Source organism: Protopterus annectens, chromosome 7.part0 (genome assembly GCF_019279795.1).
Source record: "Protopterus annectens isolate FY-2018-M chromosome 7.part0, PAN1.0, whole genome shotgun sequence".
NCBI lineage: Eukaryota > Metazoa > Chordata > Ceratodontiformes > Protopteridae > Protopterus > Protopterus annectens.
In genome coordinates, this window is record NC_056739.1 from 309,222,488 (window position 1) to 309,248,343 (window position 25,856).

General features: G+C 39.8%; 1 protein-coding gene across 2 annotated transcripts in view; it reads right to left on the bottom strand.

Annotated features, from left to right (window-relative positions):
* The window catches only part of RAB7B (RAB7B, member RAS oncogene family), a 302,865-nt gene that overhangs the window by 179,093 nt on the left and 97,916 nt on the right, over positions 1 to 25,856 (bottom strand). For both annotated transcript variants that reach the window (XM_044076843.1, XM_044076842.1), the window contains exon 2: positions 2,148 to 2,209. In XM_044076843.1, coding sequence (XP_043932778.1) covers positions 2,148 to 2,200 — 53 coding nt within the window. In that variant the 5' untranslated portion in view covers positions 2,201 to 2,209. The remainder of the gene's footprint in view (positions 1 to 2,147; positions 2,210 to 25,856) is intronic.

Consider the following 25,856-nt stretch of genomic DNA (forward strand, 5'->3'; position numbering starts at 1 on the left):
CTAAAACTACCCCTAAACTCAAATTTAAGTGAAAAGCGAAACTTAAAACACTCACTACATTTCCTATTCACTGCAATATAAAGAGAATTGTACACTGCATACACATATGTATATGTATATATATATATATATATATATATATATATATATATATATATATATATATATATATATAATCATTAAAAACTGCATGTAAACCAAAACTTTATTTAGTTTTAAATGATAAACCAAATACATTTCCCATTCCCTACCACACAATAAAAAAAAATTCACAATCCCCAGCAAAAAATATTAGCACCATTTCTCTAAATCAGTCTACTAGATACATATTCATGTTAAAACGAAAAACTAAAGAAACTGCCACAGCTAATCAGAAAATAGCATTGCAAAAAAGAAAAACTAAGTAAAAATATAAACTATATCACTACAAAGCTTCATTTATTTGATGTATTCTAATACTTCATGTGTCGCTTCTCAACAGAATATTGAAGTTTACATCTACAGTGAAGAGTTACTTGAAGAGTGTCCATGACTACTACATACACTCTCTATACTCCTGGATGGTAGAAACTCGGCTAGTTAAACAAACGCATTGAAGAAAATGTGAAATGATACTCAACATAACAAACACAGAAATGGATAACTGGACTAAACTGGTGTCTGCTTTGTGTGTTCTGGGAAGTAAGTTGTACTATAGGATTATGGGAGGTTTATTTATTACTTTGTCTCTTGACATTAAACTTGCTCACTAAATCTGTCATGTGTCAGATGCCAAACTGTAATGTATTCATTCTCCATGTGTTCGTGTGTGTGTGTGTGTGTGTGTGTGTGTGTGTGTGTGTGTGTGTGTGTGTGTATATGTGTGTGTATAAATAATTGTCTCATGTATTGAACATTTGTGCGATCATTTTAGAGTAAAGCTAAAATGATCAGAAAATACACAAGGGGAAAGCCCTCCCCCAATATATGCTAACTCTGAGATTACACAAAAGTGGGTTAAGGGCAATTTCCCTTATCCCACTGTATCACTATCTCATACAAAGGGCTGCAGGCAAAAAACACTGTTAAGAAAAATGTTCCCTCATATGAGGATTCACTCTTGTTGATTGCAGCCATATATATATATTTGCAGCTGTATATGATAAGGCAAGTAAACAGGCTTATTAGAGCTCTTTTCAGTCACTTTCCAGTTAAAATAACTCCAAATAAGATGATCGGGAAGACGTTAGTAAGAATATTGGTCAGCTTAGCAAGGCACACAGAAAAATGAAAAAAAAAATCTTGGTCAATAACATTATTAATTAGAAGTAAGACTACAGCAACGTTAGGAGGTTGAATATCACCACCATTTACCTAAACCAATTTACTAGAGACATGCTCATGATCTCTGTAAATGAAAACTAATTATAGGTTCATAGGTTCATAGGTTTATACTAGGCTATCTGCCCTAAGGCATTTATAAGCCTAGCCCAAAGTTTTGTGGCTTACGCCACCCCTTATGTTAAAAAATACTGTGCCCATTAGTTTGTTGTGCCTCTGTCCAGCAGTGACACAGAGATGATTCCCGGGGTAAGCCTATGATCTCCCATCCACCGGTCAAGATTTCTCTTGAACAGAGCCATCGAGGTGCTCTGCCTCACATGGACCGGGATTTTATTCCACAGCATAGGGAGTCTCTGGGTGACAAATCTATCCCTCCAGCATGTCCTATTTATATCCGAGCTGTGTAACAGCATTCATACATCTGCTGTAGATGAATATTACAATGTGTTGTACAATGAAATAGTTAGGTGCTGGCTGTAACTATGTGCTTGTCTCCTGTTGATAGGGGATCAGATACCTTGTATATATAGCTACCCATGAGAAGGTGCATTACCTCAGCAATTCAAATATTCAAGATTCTTTTGAGGGGTGCTTCTCACTAGTATTTTTTTCTGTGTTGGGTTCTAATGATACCCTCTCCGTAAAAGGAGACTGCTAGAGTTAAAGAAAATTTTGTTAATGTTTTATATTTACTGCATCTTGAGAAGTGATTGGTAGCTTTCCTGGGAAAGAAAACATGTTAAATGTTCAATTCTACTGCACATATATGTTTTTGAATATTGCTGAATGGAAAACAATTCCAACATATTTATGAAATTACTTACCCAAGGGTTCCAAGTATGACTATCTTTAGGCCCACTTTCCTATTTGAGTTCATGTAGAGAATCTGAAACATGAAAGAAAACCATAGCTGTAATGCTGCAAATTCTTATAATACATTAACATTATTTGAACTGAGGCTTAATTATGAATACATACATTTGTATAAATGTGTTTAGATCATGGCCATTCCTAGTGTTTCTCATTCATGTTTTGACTTGATAGTACATATTTTTCTAAATTAAATTAATGACTGACTCCTTCTGCTGAACAGTAGATAGCTTGGAAACTGCATTCACCCCAGAATTTTTTGACTAAGCTAATAGTCTTAATGGATCATTTATTAAACTTCTGTCACTATTTCTTCTGTGGAAGCAGAGTCCACAATGTTCCCCTTTCAGAAGGCTGTTTCCCCTGCATCTCTGCTTATACAGCATCAGCATTGATGCAGTCAATGCCATTTCTCTGGAAATGTCCCATTTGGTTCATTTAAACTGTTTTATTTTTCATTTATTTTTTTTGTTTCAGATGAACACTGCTACTACTTTTGTAAAATGTCAAACTACAAAGGCCTTAGTTCTACAGCATGTAGAGATGTTGAACACATTGTCCTTAATGTATATACTTCTTGGTCCCTTTTTCTGCTCTAGTGTGAAATTATAACTTTGTGGGCAGTGTTGACAAGTTCTCAGTAGTCATTTTATAGTAGAAGAATGGAAGGAACTTGTGCTATTTGCTCTTTTTAACTCTCTCCAGTGTATGAAATGTATGGGTTATCAATGTGGCAGTACAGACATGCCCTTATTCAACTGCCGCTTGCATTCCACTAGAATTACTGACTGATGAAAGTTCCTAGCCTACACTGGGACAACTGTCAAAGCAGGACTGAAACCCTTGTCTAGTCCCAAAGTGAATACGGTATGACAACTGGCCATTGGTCATTTTTGTCCTCCCATGGGAACCATCCAGATGGTAACTTAACTTTGGCATCATAGATACAAACTCTCCCTGACTTGCTCATTAAGCAGATACTTTTTTGATGGTTCATAAATAATTTTAAATGATACCTACTTTCTTTATTCTTCTTTGTTCTCTAGCCTTGTCACAAAGCTTACTGCTAGCTTTTTTTAGATATTGGACTGTAATGTGTGAAATTCTTTCTTTATCTCATGCTACCTAATCTTCAAGTAGTTGTATAGAGGCCTTTGCTATTAATTATTCCTTTTGTGCCTGGAGTCACTGTTTGCCATTATTTGTACTGATTTCTGCTTTAACAACTTGTCTGTGTGTGTGTGTGTGTGTGTGTGTGTGTGTGTGTGTGTGTGTGTGTGTGTGTGTGTGTGTGTGTGTGTGTGTGTGTGTGTGTGTGTGTGTGTGTGTGTGTGTGTGTGTGTGTCTGTGTGTGTGTGTGTGTGTGTGTGTGTGTGTGTGTGTGTGTATGTGTGTGTGTGTGTGTGTGTGTGTGTGTGTGTGTGTGTGTGTGTGTGTGTGTGTGTGTGTGTGTGTGTGTGTGCGTGTGTGTGTGTGTGCGTGCGTGTGTGTGTGTGTGTGTGTGTGTGTGTGTGTGTGTGTGTGTGTGTGTGTGTGTGTGTGTGTGTGTGTGTGCGTGTGTGTGTGTGTGTGTGTGTGTGTGTGTGTGCGTGTGTGTGTGTGTGTGTGTGTGTGTGTGTGTGTGTGTGTGTGTGTGTGTGTGTGTGTGTGTGTGTGTGTGTGTGTGTGTGTGCGTGCGTGTGTGGTGTGTGTGTGTGTGTGTGTGTGTGTGTGTGTGTGTGTGCGTGTGTGTGTGTGTGTTTGTGTGTGTGCGTGTGTGTGTGTGTGTGTGTGTGTGTGTGTGTGTGTGTGTGTGTGTGTGTGTGTGTGTGTGTGTGTGTGTGTGTGTGTGTGTGTGTGTGTGTGTGTGTGTGTGTGTGTGTGTGTGTGTGTGTGAGTGTGTGTGTGTGTGTGTGTGTGTGTGTGTGTGTGTGTGTGTGTGTGTGTGTGTGTGTGTGTGTGTGTGTGTGTGTGTGTGTGTGTGTGTGTGCGTGTGTGTGTGTGTGTGTGTGTGTGTGTGTGTGTGTGTGTGTGTGTGTGTGTGTGTGTGAGTGTGTGTGTGTGTGTGTGTGTGAGTGTGTGTGTGTGTGTGTGTGTGTGTGTGTGTGTGTGTGTGTGTGTGTGTGTGTGTGTGTGTGTGTGTATAAAGTGCATTCTTCAATGCATGTCACTGTTAATTGTCATGGTTGCTGTAAAACTATTTTTTTCTGTCTGCTTTTGCTATTAGACCTCTCTTCTGGGCTCTTCTGGAAAAAGGACTCCTATCTTCCTGCCTCTCGACCGGCTCAAAATAAATACTCTTTGCAAAGTGATTTCATTTATTTATGTACTTAACTTTGTGTTCAGTCAAAGTTTTCAATTTCTCCATTGATGAACTATAATTAAGAAAATTTTCTGTTAGCAGTGGTGTGTTGCCTTCTCTTGCAAACATTAGATGACTTTGGATATGTGTTTTAAGCCATGTTCCCTTTTGAGAAGGTTGTATCTTTTGCGCCAGTACCTGTATCCACCATCTGTGATGAGACAGATGCCACTGGTTTGTCCAAACTACAAAATAAATATGTACAGTGTATTTTTTCCCAAACAAGACCTTACCACCGCCATTTAAAAAAAACACCATTCTTATGGGTGGTGATATATACAGCCTTTCAGAGCTTTATTGAGGATAAATCCCGTGGAATGTACTATGAGTATGGCATGATTTTTCCAACATCTAAATGAATAGTTCGATGTATGTAGGCTTCAGCTCCCTATTCCCTAAGAAGTCTCTTGTTTCACTTTGTGCATTTAAAGTCCTTTTTGTTAACTAAGTTGATAGTCTTAATCTTAAGTGGCTACTACTTTCAGACGTCTTTTGAGACAAATGTTAGTAGAACAGCAGTACAATAATACTGTATATAAAATATGTTTAGGTATTTGTCGAGTCACCGGACACTTGTGTTTGACACCTACTAAACACAAGAGTTTTACAAATGAGGGGATTTGGCTAGCTGTCTAATTGGTCACAGTGTTACTCCCTACCAAAAGCTTGCATGCTATAATGAGCACCCGCTAAAAAGCTATGATGAAGGCTTTCAATAAGACTAATATTTTTTAATACGTTAAGCATTTACTATGTGTCGTCAGATTTAGAAGGATTGCCAGAGGCTTGACAGTGTCCCCTACTTGTATATATTCAACACGGGGGGAAGTGAGTGCTTTTAGTTATTATAAGTGTTATGTAGATGACATTAGGCGATCTAGCTCCTGAACTGGACAAACTTATAATACGCTTCTGTAAAGTAATAATTTGAATTTGCTGTTTATAAAATATATAGACCCTAAGGCAATATTTATGCATGTAATTGTCAGTAGTAATAATTTTGTACTAACTACTTGAGTTATATTCTAAATATTGAAATGTGCGCTTCTATCTGTAGCTTTCGTAGTTATCACTCTAAATAATCAAAACAAATAATGTCGGGAGGTAGATTTCTAAACTTCAGATAGTGAGTTCCACACTTGTTGCCATAGGACAGGTGAGGTAGTTAATGACCAATAAAGTCTACAAAAATAGACTTGGGATGGTTGCTGGTTTTATTAGGAAGTACAGTGTGCATTCTAGTACCATTAAAAGGACATTGGGATGTTATTCCACATGATGCGCACAGAGCTATAATGCCTACCTTGAATCTAACATTATAAAAGAGATTGGAATCTCCAAAATTAATTGATATATAATGGAATGCATTTAAAAGATAATATTAAGGCAAGGGATACAGCTCAGTGTGGGTGCTACAAACTGATTTATTTGCACATCTAACAATGAGAAGAAGATGTTTTGCTACCTGCTTCATTAAGCATCCATGCATGCTTGTATGTGGGCAAAAATAAATAAGATTTAAGTCTAGAATTTGTCACCTTACTATATGCATTAAGAAATAAAATGGACTTGATAGTTTTGTGTTTTGACTAATCAAGTTAAACATCTAACACTGACAAAATTTTAGAAGTAGATGTTTTACTACTTGCTGAATGAAATATATTATACAGCACCAATATAAGGTATAATGTGAGCAAAATTAAATGAGGGCTGGATTTATCAACCTATTTATGCATTAAGAATACAAATAGATACAGTGCTCTTGCAAAATATTATTGAAGACAGTAGCCATGAATGTAGGTTGAAATTTAGAATAGATTGCATAATGCAATCTGAGGTCAAGATTTTGAGTGCAGATTTCAGGTTATGCTGCTAAGTGCTAACTCATCTGACCTCTCACTTAAAGTTCTCATATCTGTGCAGTAGAAAAGGTGAGCATGATTATTAATGTCAAGTATATATATATATATATATATATATATATATATATATATATATATATTAACATGAGGTGTTTGCCTTTACTGCACATTTGGTGTCACTGTGGAGCATTTTAAGTTTTAATTAATATACTGGAGGGTGTTCTTGTTTTATGGCTCCAAGTTTGTTTAGGTTAGTGGTAATTTTATAATTGAATACAATAATTCCTTTTAGTGTTAATTTTATACTTGACTAAAATTCCTCCTTTTAGTTTTCAGAGTGCTTATAACAAATGTTAATGAACAGTTGCATTTAATAATGACAATGCCACTAATAATGCTTGCTGTAGTGTGATGCATGAAACAGTACAGGAGGCAAATGTCTTGCATAATAATGTACACTAGCATGTCTTTCTTGAGGCCTAGCTTCTGAATTTAATCTTGCTTTTATAGGTTCATAGGTAGGTACTAGGCTACTGGCCCTGGGGCCGATATAAGCCTAGCCAAAAAGGTTCCCTGGCTTTTGCCACCCAAGAAAATTATTTTCTTGTGCCCCTGTCAAGCAGTGCTGCAGAAGTGACCCCCAAGGTGAATTTTCTATTTCCCATCCAGTCATCAAGGTTTTTCTTAAAGCGGGCCAATGAGGAGCTTTGCTTGACATGAATGGGTAGTTTGTTCCAGAGTATGGGAAGTCTCTGGGACAGGAATCTATCCCTCCAGCATGTTCTGTTTATTGTGGTGACAAGGTTTAGGTCCCCGGAGCATGTGGTTCGGAGAGATTGGGATTTCTTTAAGTGTAGCATGTCCAACAGCTCTGGGTTTAACATAGCTTTGTATGTTAAGTAGAGATCTCCTCTGAGTTGGCAATATGCGATGGAGTAGAGCTGGAGTTTTTGAGACAGTCTGCGTATGGCATCTGTTTGAGGCCGGTAATCCTCTTAGTGAGGTATTTCTGTGGTCTTTCCAATTGTTGTAGGTGTCTTGTGAGATACATGCCAAACGGGGCATTGTAGTCTATTATGGGTCTGATGAGGGATGAGTAGAGAGGAACAATGACCTTTTTTCTAGAGGAGAACCCTTTTGTGATGAGGTGTGCCACGTAGAAGGATTTCCTGACTACTGTGGTGATGTGGTTATCAAAGGAGAGACTACTGTCCACCTGTGTCCTGAGGTCTCTTATCACACTTTCAATGTTTAGTGAGCTACCACCTATGTGGTAGTTCATGGGTACCGAGTTTTTCCCAAAGGGGATAACAATGCACTTCTTGGCATTTAGCTTGAGGCCATGACTTTGACACCAAGCATCTGCTCTGTGAGGCCCTTTTGTAGAATGTCTACATCATTAGGTGATTCTATTTTGGCTCCCAGTTTGCAGTCATCTGCGAAATTTGTTAGCCAAAGACCTTCTATGTTAGCCTGCACTTCAGAGAAGTAGATGCCAAACAGGAGAGGACCCAGGCCCGAACCCTGTGGTACTCCACTCATCACTGGTCTGAAGTTGGACTTGGAGTTAGCTACTATTACTGTGTTGGTTCTGTCAGTGAGCCAGTTGGCCACCTATCTTGTGACATAGGGATTTATGCTCAGTTTAGTGAGTTCATCTATAATTCCAGAGTGGGGGATGGTATCAAAAGCCTTGGCGAGATCAAGATAGGCTGTGTGCACTACCTTGCCCTCATCTACAGCTCTAGTGACTGCTTCAAAGAAGTCAATCAGGTTTAGTAGACATGATCTTCCTTTTACAAACCTGAATTGAGTGGGGTCCAGGGTTTGGAGGTTACCTATGTCTTTGTTTATAAGCTCCAATATGATACATTTCATGGCCTTGCAGACCAGGCACATCAGGCTAATGATGCAGTAGTTTTTGGGGTCCATGATGGCACCCCCTTTGTGAGTGGGATAACCATCACTGTGCACCATTCAGTAGGCACATAGCCTGAGGTGAGGCTATGATTGAACATGGTACTTAGGTGGGGTGCCAGTTCGTTCTGTAGTTTGTGCAGTACGCAGCCTGGGATGTTGTCTGATCCCACGGATGCTGTGTTCTTGGCTTTGGAGAGTGCGGTCTTTACTTGTTCATCCGTGATTACAAGGGCTTTGCATTCTTCTGGTATTAAGATGGGCCCTTTGGAGTGTGTGTGGGGGGGTAAAGTTAGCACTGAACCTATCTGCCAGGATGTTGGCAATATCTGTTGGTTTTGTACATTTAGTGCCATTGTGCTGTAGCTCAGAGCAGATCTGAGTGTTGCCATTGAGATTCTTGACATAGCTGTAGAATGCTTTGTGGCTGTCTTTGGAATCAGTGGTGATTTTATTTTCATAACTGGCTTTGGAAGATTTTATGAGGGATCTCAGCATCTTGCTGAAGTTGACCAGGGAGTTCCTCCAATCTTGGGATTTTATTACTTTTTTGCAACAGCTTCTTCCTTCTGTTGTAGAGTTTGTTTATGGTATGGGACCACCAGATTGGCTTCGTTTTTTTGGAGGATAGTGTCTTGGTTCTGTTGGGGATGGCACGATCCATGCATTCGTGTATGTGCTTATACAGTAAATCTGTGTAAGATTCAGCAGTCGTACCTCTATTTTCTGCCTGCATGGGTGTCATGAAGTTTGCCACTTCTGTCTTAAGAAGCATGAAGTTGGCTTTGGAGAAGTTTTTGATGGTGATTTCCTTAATGGGGGTGGGATATGGATGCCTAGGGTGATTAGCTTGTGGTCGGATCTGACCAGCGAGGAGTTGACCTCTGGCGTGGAACACTGGATACCCATATTGGTAATGACCAGGTCCTGGATATTGCTGCCCCTGGTGGGGGTGTGGACAAGCTGATCCAAGGCATTGGAATTTATGAATTCCAGAAAACGTTGAGCGAATGAGTTGGTACATGAGTAGTTTTCCCAGTTGATGGTGGTGTAGTTGAAATCACCCATAATTAAGGTATTGGGTTGTACCTTAATACTTTCCAGTATCTTAAAAAATAAAGAGTGGGAATCCTGGGGCATGGTGGGGGATCTGTAACAAGCTACAACCTGGATTGCAGTCTTGCCCAGTGTTAGTTGCACTTGGATAATTTTGGATGCATTACCTTAAGCAACTAGCCTGGAGGTGTGGATATCCTTAATGAATATGGAAACGACTCTGCCTTTAGTGTTTTGGTCCAGGTTAGGTGGCCGAAAGGTGTGGTATGAATTATAGCCTGGTAATGCAGGGGTGCTCTCTGGAGCCTTGAACTAGGTCTCTGTCACTGCACAGATGTCTATGTTCTCCATTTTAAGGAGTGCCTCGAGTGAGTGCATTTTGAGGTTTAGACTTCTAGCATTGAGTAGCATTACCCCCAGAGTTTGCTTGCTTGTACCTGTTACAGTGGTGAATTTAGCATTTGAACCTAGCCTAAAAAAGGCACTATAGGGGTGGCAAGAGCCTTAGCCAGTACCCAGAACCCCAGGGGTGACAGGTGCAGGCCATCTCTGGCAAAGCATCATGGTCTGTTGACCATGTCGTCCCAGGCAGACAGATACTGGATCCCCTTAGAATGACACCAGATGCTTAGCCAATTGTTGAAGTTAATCATTTTGTCCTTGTACTGCGGTATCATTCTGGGCGATGGCAGGATGCTACTCAAGGTTAGGGTCATACCTGCGTGGGCTACAAGATCCGAGAGCTCCTCCATGTCTCTTTTCATGTAGTTCAGGGAGTTAGGTCTCAGGTCATTCACACCAACATGGACAATGACAGGGTCGTATTTGTACTTGTTGTGGAGTGACCTGAGTTTGTGCGTTATGTGGCGGATCCTGGCACCTGACAGGCATCTGACAGTAACTTTCTCCTTGTTTAGCCTGGTGAGTGGGACATCAGTGTGCCTGACTATAGAGTCACCTATGACTAGCGTGTTGGGTACATTGATTTGCCTTATGGGCTGAGGTTGAGTGGCATACTAATTTTCTGGGCTATGTGTCATTTGGGTTGTTTTGGGGGGTGGTGGTTTTCTGTGTTTCAGCTTGGGAGGTCTCTGTTGCTTTGGCAGATTTTTATTGACAGCCTTTGTGAATGTGCATCTGTGCTTTGTGTTTCTATGTGTGGGTTTTGGTAGTGTGGGTTTTGAAGGACTATGTGTTGAGTGTGGTGTGGTGTAGGTGTTAACCTTCTCCTCTTGACTGTCTAGTCCAGTCTTGGCTGGAGAGAGCTTGGCTTCCAGTTTGGCTATATAAGTGTATCTCTCACAGGTTATAGTGTTGGGTGGTAGGAGGAGAGGGTTGTCAGTGTACAATTGCTACATTGCCCCAAGAAGTCCAGATGCATCAGGTGGAAAGGCGAAAACACCGGGAGCTGACCCATGAACATGCCTGGATAGGTGCTTATTAATTTAAGTACTAAGAACTGTTTTCTTCTTGACTAGTGAGGAAGGGCAAGTGCTGTAGTAATTTGTAGTTTATTTAGTCCTTACAATGAGTTCTGAGCAAGTGCTGAGCACAAGGAAACAGTTTTGAGTGCTGAAACTAAAAAAAAACTGGCTAGTTCTAGCTAAAACTAGCTAGTTTTAGCACCAGTCCCAAGAAGAGAAGCAGGCCACAGCCCGTTAGGTGATCCACAGTCTTGGCCCAGATGATGCAAGGGTCTGCAGGATTGTAGCCTTTTTCTGGTAGATGCCTCGAATAGCAACCAGACCAATCAGGTATATTAAGCACAGACACTCACCCTCCAACCAAAAAGAGTCACGAATCAATGCACTCTGCTCCTACTCTCAGTAGGATCAGAATATAAGCACAGATTCTAAGCTGTCACCTATAAAGCAGTTATTAAGCTTTCTGGTGATCAGCAGTCTCCAGGAAATAATGTAACTGCACTCCTTCTCTCACCAGGAGAAAACAGAAGCACTAATCCCAAGATGACTACTGAGAGGCAGAATGTGGGCTCTACAATAATTGGTGGTCTTGCAATAGACGCTTAAAGGTAAGATGAAAAAAATGTTTTTCCCTGAACACTGCAGTGTGCACTAGAGGAGTTAGATTTGAAAGTAGGTAACTTAAGTTTTACCTGTCTAAAAGTTAAATTTTAGTGGAGAGTCACTATTTTTAAAACAGCAAGATAGATTGGAGGAGGGAGGGAGGGATGAATCTTCCAAGAAATGTAATTTCAGAAAAATCATTCTTTGTAATCTCGCTGGAGCTGAATGCATAGGTTTCTTTAGAATAGTAACTAGAGGTTGGTGGTCAGTTTCATTCTGAATAGCTCGACCATAGATGTAAGCATGAAACTTGGAACATGCAAATACTATTGCCAAAAGTTGTTTCTCAATTTGAGCATATTGCATATCAATTTGAGTAAGTGTTCTAGATGCATAGGCTACTGGTCTTCCCTCTTGAAGGATAACTACGCCAAGACCAAATTTTGAAGCATAACATGAAAGAGTGAATGGTTTGTTCACATCATAGTATCTTAATGTAGGTGGGGTGGCAATTTTCTGCTTATTGTCTTCAAATGTCTTTTGGTGCTGTTCTAACCATGACCATGTAACATTTTTGTGCATCAGCTCTCTTAAAGGTGCTGTCAACTCACTGAAGTCTGGTGTAAACTTGCCTAAATAATTGACCATGCCTAGGAAACACTGTATAGCTTGAATACTATCTGGTGCTGACATCTCAGGAATAGCTGCTTGCTTGGTTGGATCTGGTCTCAAGCCAGTACTGGTAAATAAATTACCTATGTGTGTAACTTCTGTTAGTCTGAATTTATTGAATATTGAGCTTCAAGTTTACTTCACGTGCTCTGTCTAGAATAATTTTAGGTTTGTGTCATGCTCTGCTTCATCATTGCCTCCAACCAATAAATCCTCTACTATTATGGCACAAGGATAACCTGAAAAAATTGTTCCATTGCATGCCAGAAGACTTCACTTGCAGAATTTATTCCAAATGGCATCCTTAGGAATCTGTATCTGCCAAACAGGGTACCAAAAGTGGTTAGTAATGAGGATTTGTGATCAAGCATCATTTGCCAAAATGAACTTTTTGCATCCAAGAAAGAAAAAAACAGTGGCATTTGGTATTAGAGCTGCGACTTATTCGACTGAACGCATTGGATGATGCAATATCTTCAATGTTTTGTTCAAATCTCTTGGGTCAATACATACTCTGATTTCATCTGAGCCTTTTTTGTGAGATACTACCATAGACAAATTACACCTTGCTGTACCATTTTATCCAGCTGAGCCTTAACTTTATGCTGCATAGCTATCAGAACTCTTCTTGCTGGTCTACTACTGGAGTGACCTCTGGGTCTAACTTCATGGAATACACAACTGGAAGTTTGCCCAACTTCTCATCAAAAACATCAGCATACTCTGAGAAAATGGCTTCAGAAAAATTGTAACTAGGATATGCACTTATGTGATGAACTTCTTTGGTAAAAGAAAACAGATTCATCCTCAAGCTATCTTTGATACCCAATAAAGACTGTGCTGGTCTTTGAGCTAAATAGAATAACAAGCTGTAACAGTTATGGCTAAATAACATGAAAGCATAACTGAGCCTTTGGTTTGAATTTCTTCACCTCCATAAACAACAAGTTTCACACTACTGGCCACATTGAGTTGTACATTAATTTTCACTTTAGCAAATGTGTCTGCTGAACATTACACTTTGAACTAGTGTCTACTTTAAGCTCTGTGGATTTTCCATTGATCCAGACTATACAAAACACTTTGCTCTTTGCCAATAAATTCACCACATCAACTCTCTCACCAATTACTGTTACACCATTTATAGGGAAAGCAAAACTGCAGTCTACTTGATCAATTTGTTTTTTTGTGTGACCCTTCTTTACAACTGTGTGAGGTTTACTTGATTTGCAAAACTTTTCAAAAATGGTTCCATTTTTTTTTACACATTTGATATTGCTGACCAAATGCTAAGCATTTCTCTCTTTTAGACTCATGATTAGCACCACAATTGAGACAGTTAACAATAAAGCTGGACTTGGGTTTTACCAGTAACACTTGTACTGTGCTGAGCATGCGCCTTTAATTGAACTAGTCTTAGAACTTGCGGGAAAACTATGCGGTTTCCCTGGTGAACCAGCAAGGGTTGTGGCTGCCATGTGCTTAGACCTACTTCTGTTTGCCATGTGTTGCATGCTATCTACATTTGCTCTGGAGCCTGGTGAAACCATGTTCTTGTCACTTGCAAGTAAACTTGTGTGTTTTTCTGTCACTTCAATTCTCAATGGCTTTACTCAACATTAAATCACTGCCATGAAGCAAAATCTTTCTCACAGCAGCACTATTAATACCACATATGAGCCTGTCCTTTATTAACTCATTTTTAAGTCACCAAACTGACACATTTTGACTTTGTTTCTTTAATCAGTTATATAAGCTGTAAAAGTTCTCCCTGGTTTCTGATCTCTCATGTAAAACAAATGCCTCTCTAATGTAATATTTGTCTAGGGGGTTACACATTTCTTTGAACCTGTGCTTCAAACAGTCACAGTCTTCCCTTGATTCAGCCTGTACATCAATATAATGATTTTCACCTTCTCCTTCATATACTGCTGGTGCATACACAAATTAACGCTCTCTTTCTATGGCCTCTGACCCCACTAGGTTTAGCAAAATGAATGCCTTGGTGCATGCATCTTTATTTGAAAAAGCTGCTTGTATACTCTTGCTCAAATATTCTCCAGTTTTCTGAAAAATTCTGATCAAATACAAGTGGTAAGGGCTTTCGAAATCCATCTGCCATACTAACACATACCAGTGAAAAGTTTTGCAAATAAGCACGAGCACATACACATATGCCAGAAATTTATGCCAATACTTGTAACTTTGCCCAATAGCACAATAAGCCTGTGTATAACTGAACTTTGTGAAGTCTCTCAGACACTGTAATACTGTTGAAATTACTGTACTACAAGAAATCACCTCTTATTAGTGTGAGAAAGATATCAAATAACTGCATGATGCAAATACACTGGGCAAGAGGAGCTCAGACTCAATAACATTTCGAAGTAGTTGCACTTTGCAAATACACTGTAAGCAGCCCAATGAAATTTCCCCCAAATGGCGGTACCTTGCTAGGCAATTCTTTATAGTGCAAGAAATACTCTGTAATGGCGGAACTTTGCAAATAGATACACTCAGCACAAGAAACTTTTTGAAATGGCTATACTTTGACTGTACTTCAAGAAATAGTTGCACTTTGCACACATATAAACTGTTTGGAATACATGCACAGTAATAAGCACACACTGTAAGCACTTTTACACACTTTGAGATACTTTGAATAACTCTAGTTATGCCCTTGATACAATACGAAATCATGGTTATGCCAAAACACAGCACTTTGCCAAAAAAAATGCAGTCGCCTTGCTTTGTTTACACTTAATGTTATCTTTTTTGCCCTTATTATATTCATTTTGCTTGTTTAATCTCTTTTCATGCCCATTGTAATTTTCTTGTGCTTGTTTTACTCTAAACATGCCTATTTTGCCTTAAACATACTTGTTTTGCTATTCTGATAATCATTTTGTCAAATATGTTAATTTAAAACATTACCCTTAGTTAATAAACCTTTTGTGCCTCCTGCTTGTTTAATAATGTGGTTTGTGCCCTCGTAATGCTCCATTTTATCTTTTTTATAAAATAAGCAGTTTGTGTGAATTCTCATTACCTTTGATTATTTTCTGGCTCGTTTTCGCGCTCGTTTCTCTTAGTTTACCTTCACTGTCATCTCTGCACCTCATGGCTCTGAATATCATTCTCTGGAATCCCGGTTTTGACACCATGTCGCTCTCCTACTTTGGATACAATAGAAGAGTCTTTGTGGGCTCTCTTCAAGCAGCTTTATTATATAAAAACACATCACAGCAGAAGTTTACTGACTTTAACTTAAGTAACATATATAAACTAACTATTGCAATAATACATGCTCACTCTCTGGCTGCACTCTCAAAATGGCACTGGGAATAGTATGTGCCCGGTATTTATACGTGCATGTTCAGTCCTTGATATGCTTCTTAAAGACACAGCATATACACTCTGATCTACAAGTATGAAACTCTAATCTCAGGCATTATTGATAGAATATAATTTTAAGTAATTTACTAGAGAATTGAAAACTTTGAGCGACTGGTCAGAAATACTTACTTATTTCCATTTGTTGACCAGGATATTCTGACTGGGCAAAACCCCTTTTCAGTAGAGGCCTGGGGAGAAAAGCTCCATGTTTATATCATAAACATTAGAAACATAGCATGTGCTTACAGTTTTTAAAACTACCCAAAGGGAGTTTGAGAAGTACAAAAGCTTCCAAACACATACATAGGCCTGAAGAAAAGAAAAGAATGAAATGCCGTACATATGAAATATACAGAAACAGGGGCAGACATTCTCATGTTGGCTACACGCAAGTAAAAAAGAGACTGGCTATAACAGTATACAGTTACAGTGGTGAGCGGGTGTGATTATCCAGGTGCAGCGTGGTGAGCGGGTGTGCTTATCCAGGTGCAGCGTGGTAGGGGGTGTGATTATCCAGGTGCAGAGTGGTGAGGTGGTGTGATTATCCAGGTGCAGCGTGGTGAGGGGGTGTGATTATCCAGGTGCAAGGTGTTGAGGGGGTGTGATTATCCAGGTGCAGAGTGGTGAGGTGGTGTGATTATCCAGGTGCAGAGTGGTGAGCGGATATGATTATCCAGGTGCAGAGTGGTGAGGGGATGTGCTTATCCAGGTGCAGAGTGGTGAGGGGATGTGTTTATCCAGGTGCAAGGTGTTGAGGTGGTGTGATTATCCAGGTGCAGAGTGGTGAGGTGGTGTGATTATCCAGGTGCAGCGTGGTGAGGGTTGTGATTATCCAGGTGCAGAGTGGTGAGGTGGTGTGATTATCCAGGTGCAGCGTGGTGAGGGGGTGTGATTATCCAGGTGCAAGGTGTTGAGGGGGTGTGATTATCCAGGTGCAGAGTGGTGAGGTGGTGTGATTATCCAGGTGCAGAGTGGTGAGCGGATATGATTATCCAGGTGCAGAGTGGTGAGGGGATGTGCTTATCCAGGTGCAGAGTGGTGAGGGGATGTGTTTAGCCAGGTGCAAGGTGTTGAGGTGGTGTGATTATCCAGGTGCAGAGTGGTGAGGTGGTGTGATTATCCAGGTGCAGCGTGGTGAGGGTTGTGATTATCCAGGTGCAGAGTGGTGAGCGGGTGTGATTATCCAGGTGCAGAGTGGTGAGGGGGTGTGATTATCCAGGTGCAGAGTGGTGAGGGGGTGTGATTATCCAGGTGCAGAGCAGGAGCAGAAACAAGAGCTGAACAGGTGGTGCTGGAGTCTAGGTTTTAAAAGATTTCAGTAGTTGTTGTTCAGTTGGCATGTTGTTCCATAGTTTAGTAACAAAACATGACTAAACTGAGTTGCCAACTATTCTTTTATATTTAGTAGAAATAGAGGCATTTATTTTCTAAGTGCAATTCTATTGAAGGAGAGTAATGCTGGAGAATGTTGCTTTAAAGAAGGATGATTTTTCGGGTTTATAAATTAGGATGTATGCAATAACAAGTTGTGTGTCTGCAATAGATTGCGGAAGCTCAATCTAGTGTAAATGTTTACGGACAACACAGTGATGTGTTCTGGATGGAAGGTTATTTGTAAATTTAGCTATCTTGTTATAGCATGCATCCAGTTTCTTCATATATGTAGAATGCAGGTTATAAGAATGGAAAATTCACAAAGAAGTGATGGGAGAAGAGATGTTGAAACTACGTTTTTTCCTAGCAGATTCTAAGTGATATGGACTAACTCGATAAACTGCATTAAGTTTTTGGTGTGCTTTTTAATGGCTTGAAGAATATGATCAAATTTTAGGCTTTTGTCTATAGTAACACTGTTCAGTCTGTGATATTAATTCTGTTGCAGTATTATCATTTCATGTACAGTGGAGAGTCAATTATCCAAACTAATTGGGACCTAGGGTAGTTCGGATAATCAAACATACATTGAACCAGATAAAAAACTTCTAAAATCTTGTTTTTTCTGAATGCAAGGAATACCCTTTTCAACCACTCATTGATTCCAATGGACACTAAAGAATATTGTTCACACACGAGCATGCTACAAGCTCAAAAAAAAAAAAAACCCACACAAGCGAATATCTATAATGTTTACATTGTCAGACTTTATGATTTATCCTACCTGAAAACTTTAAAAGGCTGTGTTCGGATAATTGACGTTTCGGATAGCATTGTTTTTGAATTTGGTACTTTTTGGGAAGAATAGCATTAACTTGGTTTTCTTTGTATTTAGCATATGGTTGGAGGTGTGTAACCATGACTCCATAGATGAGAAGGACTCTTGAGAGTGACCTGCTGAAGGTACAGTACATTAGGGGGTAAGCAGAGAATGGAAGGGTCACCTGCATATTGTACTATGCTGGCATGCTTTGTTCCAGTGTTGAGATCATTTAATGGTCCTGGACCTAGTATTTATCCTTTTCATTATTTTATTTATCACTTACAACATAGGCAAATATAAATTAACTGAAAAGAAAACAAACCATATTGACTTTTACCATTTACATACATTATATATCACATATCTTTTCTTCTTTGTCATTAGTCCAGTATTACATAAATTGCAGAATTCCTGCCTTCCCTTAAACCTCATTCCCTATCCTGAGCATTATTCTGCAAGTATTGTTCCCACAATTTCCATTTATTTTTAGACAAGGTAATTCAGTGAACACTTATGGTGTTAGTGAAGCTGAGGAGGGTAGAGTTTGGGTTATGGTGAGTATAGAAACCATATTGGGTTTGAGGAAAAACAATTATTGTTGCTAAGGTAGCTGAGAAGCTAAGAATGGATGCATTTTTCCAAGAACCTTACAGGAGATAGATTGGTCTACTATCATATATGAAAATTAGACTTATCCAAAATTCAAAAATCCGAGATGACGCCAAAGAAAACGTATTCAACTAAAGCAACAAACTAATAACACTTTTAATAGGGAAACAAACCACTTCACCACCAGGACACAAAATAAAACAAGGAAAGCTAATTTAACCCATGCAAATGGGGTGCTTCACCCCCCATACCCTCCATGTGGAGGGCTTCACCCCCAGACCCCCCTAACTAAATATACCAACTCTGAGATTGCACTATACTGGGGAAAAGGGCAAAGTTCACCCTGGTGGCCAAGTGGTTAGTTTCCCTGTTAAAAGTGTCGTCGGTTCATTGCTTTAGTTGAATAAGTTTTCAGTGGAGTTGTGTCAGGTTTTTGGATTTCGGGTAAGTGTAATTTCGATAAATGGTAGACCCGATAGGACAGCTGTAGGCCTATATTTGGAAAATTCTGTGGAATTTACTCATTTGTACAGGGGAATGATAATTTTTTTTTTTCCAGAGTGAGGGGACATGGTTCTTTGTTACTGACCATTTTTTTAGGACAGAAATAATGTAAATAAGGAGACTGCTGACACTTTAACATGTTCACCTGGTAGATCATAAATGGGTAAGTTGGTGGGTTTCAGGTTTCTGAAGATATCTTGTAATGCTAGACATTCAGACATGTTCAAACTTGAAGGAAGGAGAATTGTTATCAATGCAGATTGGTATGGTGAAGGGATAAATGTGGTCATCTTTGAGTAGGTTATGCACTGTTTTGATAAAGTGGCTGTTGAGCTGAGTAACAATGTTATCAGTAGTGCGGTTTGTGTTTGGCAGAGGTACAGCAGCATGGCTGGGGTTGAGTACATTATTTATTGTTGCCCAGAACAGTTTAGGATTGTTTTAATGTTTATGCTGAAGAATAGTATAGCAGGATTGTCTGATTTAATTTGTTTTTCAGTGCAATTTCTAAGATGTGTAAAATCTGTAAGCTGGTTTGTTTTACTACTGTGCCGTTCTTTCCATGTTTTATCTCCTTGTGATGTAAGCTGTTTGGTTAACCAAGGTACAGGGTTTGACTTAACTTTTTTACTTTTAGTTTATCTATTAAACTTCAAATTTGTATGTTTGGAAACTTAAGTTTGAATTTTCACTTGTATACATAGGTTCATAGATTAGTACTAAGCTAACTGCCCTTGCGAGCCATTTTAAGCCTAGCCAGTATTCTCTTGTGAGACTCAAACCCTCCACCTTGTGTTTGTAAGGCAAACACCTTTAACCATTAGGCCACCCTCCCAACCTGGGGATTGTTATTTATAGAAAACACTACATGAGCCTTTTGTTTTCTTGTTTAATGTTTTAGTACAAATGAGAGCAAGTTTGTTGAGAGAACTTACGTTGAAGTAAGTCACTGCCTCATCCAGAGTTGAGGTCTTAAGTTTGGTCTAATTTGTTGAGGGATAGCCGAAAGATAAAGGCATCCATGTTAAATGAAGTAAGACTGCATCCTTGATAGTATGGGATTGTTTTGTTTATATTGTCATGGTGTCGTACAATAAAAGTTGGGTGAACACTAAATATATCAGGGAGGCAACAAGAAGTGCTTGTATAGTTTGGGTGATAGGAGAAGATCCAGTATAGTTTAGAATGCCTGTTGCTGCTTTTACAGAGTCTATTTGGAGAGGTAATTAGCTGAGTGAAACTGTAAAGATGTCTAGAGTTTGTTGGGGAGTCTGAATTGCTAACTTCCCAATCAATGTTTAGATCATTCAGAATAATAGTTTCATGGGAATATTGCAATTTGTCCAACAGAGGACTTCCAAGTGTTTTTTTATAGATGATGGCTGCACCCCTTCCCCATTTTATCAAACCTAAAGGCACTGTCACTATAAGATATAAGTATGGTAAGTTGTAGATAAAAAGCAAGTTCTAGACTGCACTCTGGTGCAGACTAAAAGTGGATGGAGGGTGTAGTAGGAAGGAAAAAGGTTAGTGTTTATTAGAGAAGCTGACTGAATAGCATGAGTGAAGGGTAACTGAAAGGGAAAGTGCTGCACAGGATTGAAGCTGATTGGCTAAGTATGATTAGGAGGGTGGAAATGGATAGGACATACCATATGTACAGTAGGTGGGGTCGTTTGGAATTAGAGATGGAGTAGAGGAGTGGGACAGACCTGAGCCAATGTGTTTCACCAACCAACTGTTAGGTAAGTCAAGCCAGTGTAATTGTAGAGAAAAATTAACAGAACAGTCATTAGTTATGAATGTCTTGACTACACTTGTTTTGTCAGAGTTCAATATGGAAGAAAACAGATGTATGACTTGACAGGTCTTTTTCTAGATCAGCAGCTTGGGTGTTCAGTGTGGGTCAGACTTCAGTGACAGGAACAGTATCAGTAGGCTTAAATGCTTAATTTTTCAAAGGAGGACAACATATCAAGATATAATGGCTTTCAGAAGTCTGAAGTACATTAACAGATGAAATATCCTTTTCCTTTAGCAGTAGTACTGGCTGCAAGCGTAGCTGTACACATGGTTTTAGAAGCTTTCCTAGTGGCACCCAAAGCGCACACACACACACACACACACACACACACACACACACACACACACACACACACACACACACACACGCACACACACACACACACACACACACACACACACACACACACACTTTTTGCAGGCTGTAAATCCTCCAAGCAGAAGAAAGATAATTTTATGCAGAATGTCACAGAATGACAGGGAATCCAATGACATTTGATAATATGTGGAAGAAGTAGTCTTGCAAGTCTATTAAAGAAATAGTTTTTAAGAAAAAAATTCCCAATATGTCATTTAGGACTTGCTTAAATGTATTTACAGTTAATACGTCTGTTTTAAAGTTACAGTGCATACCCCTAAGTGCAGATTTAAACAGAGAATTATACTTGTATAGAACACCAATTTGTTGTTTTGATATGGGTCAAAATTGGGTATATTATACAAAATCAGGGACACTTTAGAGGTATACTTGTATCAATCAGAGTGCCCTTTACAGCCCACTCCCAATACTTTGGGGTTACATCCAGTGCACTTTCAGTTTTGTGTTGGTATTCTGTGACTGTAGGGTAGTGCAAAAATCCTTGGTAAGTCTAAATAACTCACGTGCATAGGTTCCTAGGTTGGTACTAGGCTATTGGCCCTAAGGCCAATAAAAGCCTAGCCATAACAATTCTTTGGCTATTTCTTCCCACACTCTTTACTTCCCTGGACCCCTGTCCAGCAGGGCGACTGACATGATCCCTGGGGTAAATTTCCTTTCTCCCATCTAGTCATCAAGGTTCCTTTTGTAGAGGGCCAAAGAGGTGCTCTGCTTGACATGTATGGGCAGTCTATTCCAGAGTCTGGGGAGTCTCTGGGTCAGGAACCTATCCCTCCAGCATGTTTTGTTTATTGTGATGACAAGGTTTAGATCCCTGGAGCGTGTGGCTCTGAGGGATTGAGATTTCTTTAAGTGTAGCATGTCCAACAGCTCTGGGTTTGACATGGCCTTGTATGTTAAGCAGAGATCGCCTCGGAGTAGACGATAGGCGACAGAGTATAGCTGGAGTTTTTTAAGGTGGTCAGCATAGGGCATCTGCTTTAGGCCTGTGATTCTTTTTAGTGAGATATTTCTGCGGCCTTTCCAGTTGTTGCAGATGTCTTGAGAGGTACATACCAAATGGAGCATTGTATTCTATAATGGTTCTAATGAGGGATGAGTACAGTGGGACAATGACCTCCTTTTTTCTGGATGAAAAGCCCTTAGTGATGAGGTGTGCCACATAGAAGGATTTCCTGACTGTTATGGCAATGTGGTTATTGAAGGTGAGACCACTGTCCACCTGTGTCCCTAAGTCTCTTATCACACTTTCTGTGTTTAATGTACTGCCACCTATGTGGTAATTCACGGGTACATGTTTTTTCCCAAAGGGGATAACTATACATTTCTTGGCATTGAGCGTGAGCCCATGGCTCTGGCACCAAGCATCTGTTTCTGTAAGGCCCTTTTGTAGATTATTGGCATAATTTGGGGATTCAGTAATGGCTCCCAGTTTGCAGTCATCTGCGAACTTTGTTAGCCAGAGTCCCTTAGTGTTGGCCTGTACTTCAGAGAAGTAGATGCCAAACAAGAGAGGTCCCAGTACTCAACCCTGAGGTACTCCACTTGTCACTTGTCTGGAGCTGGATTTGGAGTCAGCTACTTTTACAGTGTGGGTTCTGTCAGTAAGCCAGTTGGCAACCCATCGAGTGACATAGGGATTTATGCCCAGCTTAGTAAGTTTATCTATGATTCCAGAGTAGGGGATGGTGTTAACGGCCTTGGCAAGGTCCAGATAGGATGTGTGGACTGCCTTATCCTTGTCCACGGCTCTGGAGACTGATTTGAAGAAGTCAGTCAGGTTCAGGAGACAAGATCGGCCCTTCACGAACTCACACTGGGTGGGGTCCAGTATTTTAAGGTTGCCAATGTCTTTATTTATAAGTTCCATGATAATACGTTCCATGGCCATGCAGACCAGGCTCATCAGACTGATGGGGCGGTAGTTCCTGGGATCCAAGGTGGATCCCCCCTTGTGGAGTGGGATAACTGTAGCTGTGCACCACTCAGTGGGCATGAAGCCTGAGGTAAGGTTTCTTTTGTCCACTTCACTGGTGACCCAGTCAAAGAACTAGATCACTGGACTGTGAAAGATCACTGCTGCAGTATGTAAAATCATGTGCAGAATAAACAGTTGCCAGTCATTTGGCATTACTCCAGTACAAAGAAAACATCCCTATAGCTTGGCCATTTGTTCACCATGTACCTCTGCTAAGTTTAGCACCCTGTAAGATTTGCACATCATCACTTTTCCATTTTGTGTCCCGCCATACCTGCCCTGGCTGTCTGCGTTTCTTTCGTGCCCCAATATGGATGTTTTTAAATCGGGAGATCTATTTGGTGCTGCTGTGTGATGTGCTGCATCTGTAGACTACCCTACATCTTAGATGTCGCCAATGCCCTGAAGTCCATTTAAAACTGAAGTATTTGTGTAATTTCTGGCTGGCTGCCTGATTAGTGACACTTTTTATATATGATAACTCTAGATTGCACTGAAGATTGTAAATGGAACTTCAAATAAGATAACAAGATTTACATCAGTGACTCAGGCTCCTAATAAATAAAGAGCATATGCTGCAAGTGAGGAACCTGAGATTACATACCTCATACCAAACTCCCCTGGAAATGAAGAGCTTCAGTAATTTCCTAGCGGTACATCTGTACACTTTAATAAGCATATAAGGAGAGCAATGTGGAAGAAAGATGCCCAGACAGTTCCAACAGTAGTTGTATTAACAGGTCAATAAAAATTTAGTTGTACTTGGATATGTTACCAATCTGTGTGATCCTGTGTGAATTAGGGCACATTGTGGGCATGTTGCACGTACTGAGAAGAGAACTCTTGACTAACACCAAATACTGAAGCAGTACTAACTTTCATGAGCTCTAATCATACCCTGATGTAGGAATATGGCCTGTTCTCATTTTGGTATTAGAAACTCAACATACCTGGAAAAATTAAACCAAGAGAAATTTTATATAATACAGGCTGTTATACTGGGTAATGATATGATATGTTAGTGGTGCCCATTTCTACATGAGCCAGGTACTTGTTATGGCTTCAAGCAATACCTTTCATTCTCATTTTACACCAAGTATCCCTCAGTTCAGCAGTTATCTATGTAGAAACCGAGCGCTTTTATATTGTCACTCTGTACGCTCTCTAGCACTACATTTAGCATTTAGAAATGTCTACATCCCCTGCATTGGCAGTATGAGGTTAAAATATGCATGTACATTTGCCTCCTCCTTTCTCTTGCTCATCTCGTGAGTGCTCACGTGCTGCCTCGCTCTCTTTCTCTTTCTGTCCTGTTTGCTATATGATATAAAACTCATTTATAGGATAAAGAATCTTGGGAAATATAGCTTTGGTTATGGCTCCTATTCCACATTAGAGAACAATTTTGTATGAATTTTTTTTCTATTTATCTGCAGTCAATGTTTTTCAAGTCAATCTGACAGTTTTGCTCTCTTTTTTTTTTTTTTTTTGGTAAATCCATAAAATATGCATAAAATATGTACTGAAATGCTATTTACACACACTCATGCACATGCACGTAAGCATGCACACACACACACACACACACACACACACACACACACACACACACACACACACACACACACACACACACACGCAAACACACAGACACACACGCGCACACACACACACACACACACACACACACACACACACACACACACACACACACACACACACACACACACACACACACACACACACACACACACAAAAAAGAAAAAAAAAATAACAGAAACAGACTATGGTCTTGGATGAATGCACACTGGCAGGGTTTTGGTAAGGAAATCAGAATGTTTTGTTAAATTAGATGAAACCATCCCATAATCACTTGGTTATTCATGGAAATTCTCTTCTGTAGTGAAAGGACTGGCTACTGCTGAAATACATAATTATATTTACAAACTCTCAGTTTTATTTAGTTTGGAGGCATAAGACTCTTTTATTCTCGTTCTATGCCACCCCTAAATATTAACAGACCTAACTTGTTTGCTCCATTCACAAAAGGTGAGCACCAAAGTTCATATATCCTCAGATATGCTCACTTTTCAAATATGTCTGAAAAGGCAACTACAACAATTTGCACTTCGAGATGGCTGACATTGGTTTATGCAACAGTCACTCACCACCTTCATCTGCTACACATAATGATTATGTTGTAGTTTCCACAAACATTAATTAAAGACTAACAATAACTAAATCTTACAGGAAATGTAGGACAATGATAAGAGCAAATTCCCATCTGCTTCTCTGTTGCTCTTGGTAGCCATACAGTGAGAAAAAAATCCCTGTTATGTCTCTACATGCAGGGTATTGCAAAGAGAAATTCAAGTTTCTTGAGATGGACATAGTTTCAGCTTGACTTATCACTGGTGAAGCATTATCTGAAACATAAAGCACACTAAAATGGATTTAAAAGTTCAGCTCCACAAAGTATTTGTGCAGGGGGCAACTTGCCCCCTACACCTGTCATCTGGAGGGCAAATGAAGCCTCCCCACCCCCTTACTTCTGTATTAACTCCTCGGCTCCGGAGATGCAGAGAAATGATCATACATGGTGAATCAGTGAGGATGTGCAAACAGAAACCACACAAGCAGTGATTCTAGTAGGAAAAAACAAGGGGGGGGGGGTTATCATCAGGGAATGCAAATTGGATGGATGTTTAAACCCCCTCAAGTTCAATTTGAAGAATAGATATCATCCACACCTTGTTGGTTCTCATCCAAGGTGCATAACTGTGACTGAGATGGGGTGCTGAAATGAATGTAGGTACTTTGTTAACATACGTCTTGGATGTCAGCTTGAATCTTAGACCATCTGACAGCTTTGCTGAGCAAGACTGAAGAGGGAATGTGACAGGTAGGAAAACAGTAAGGAGG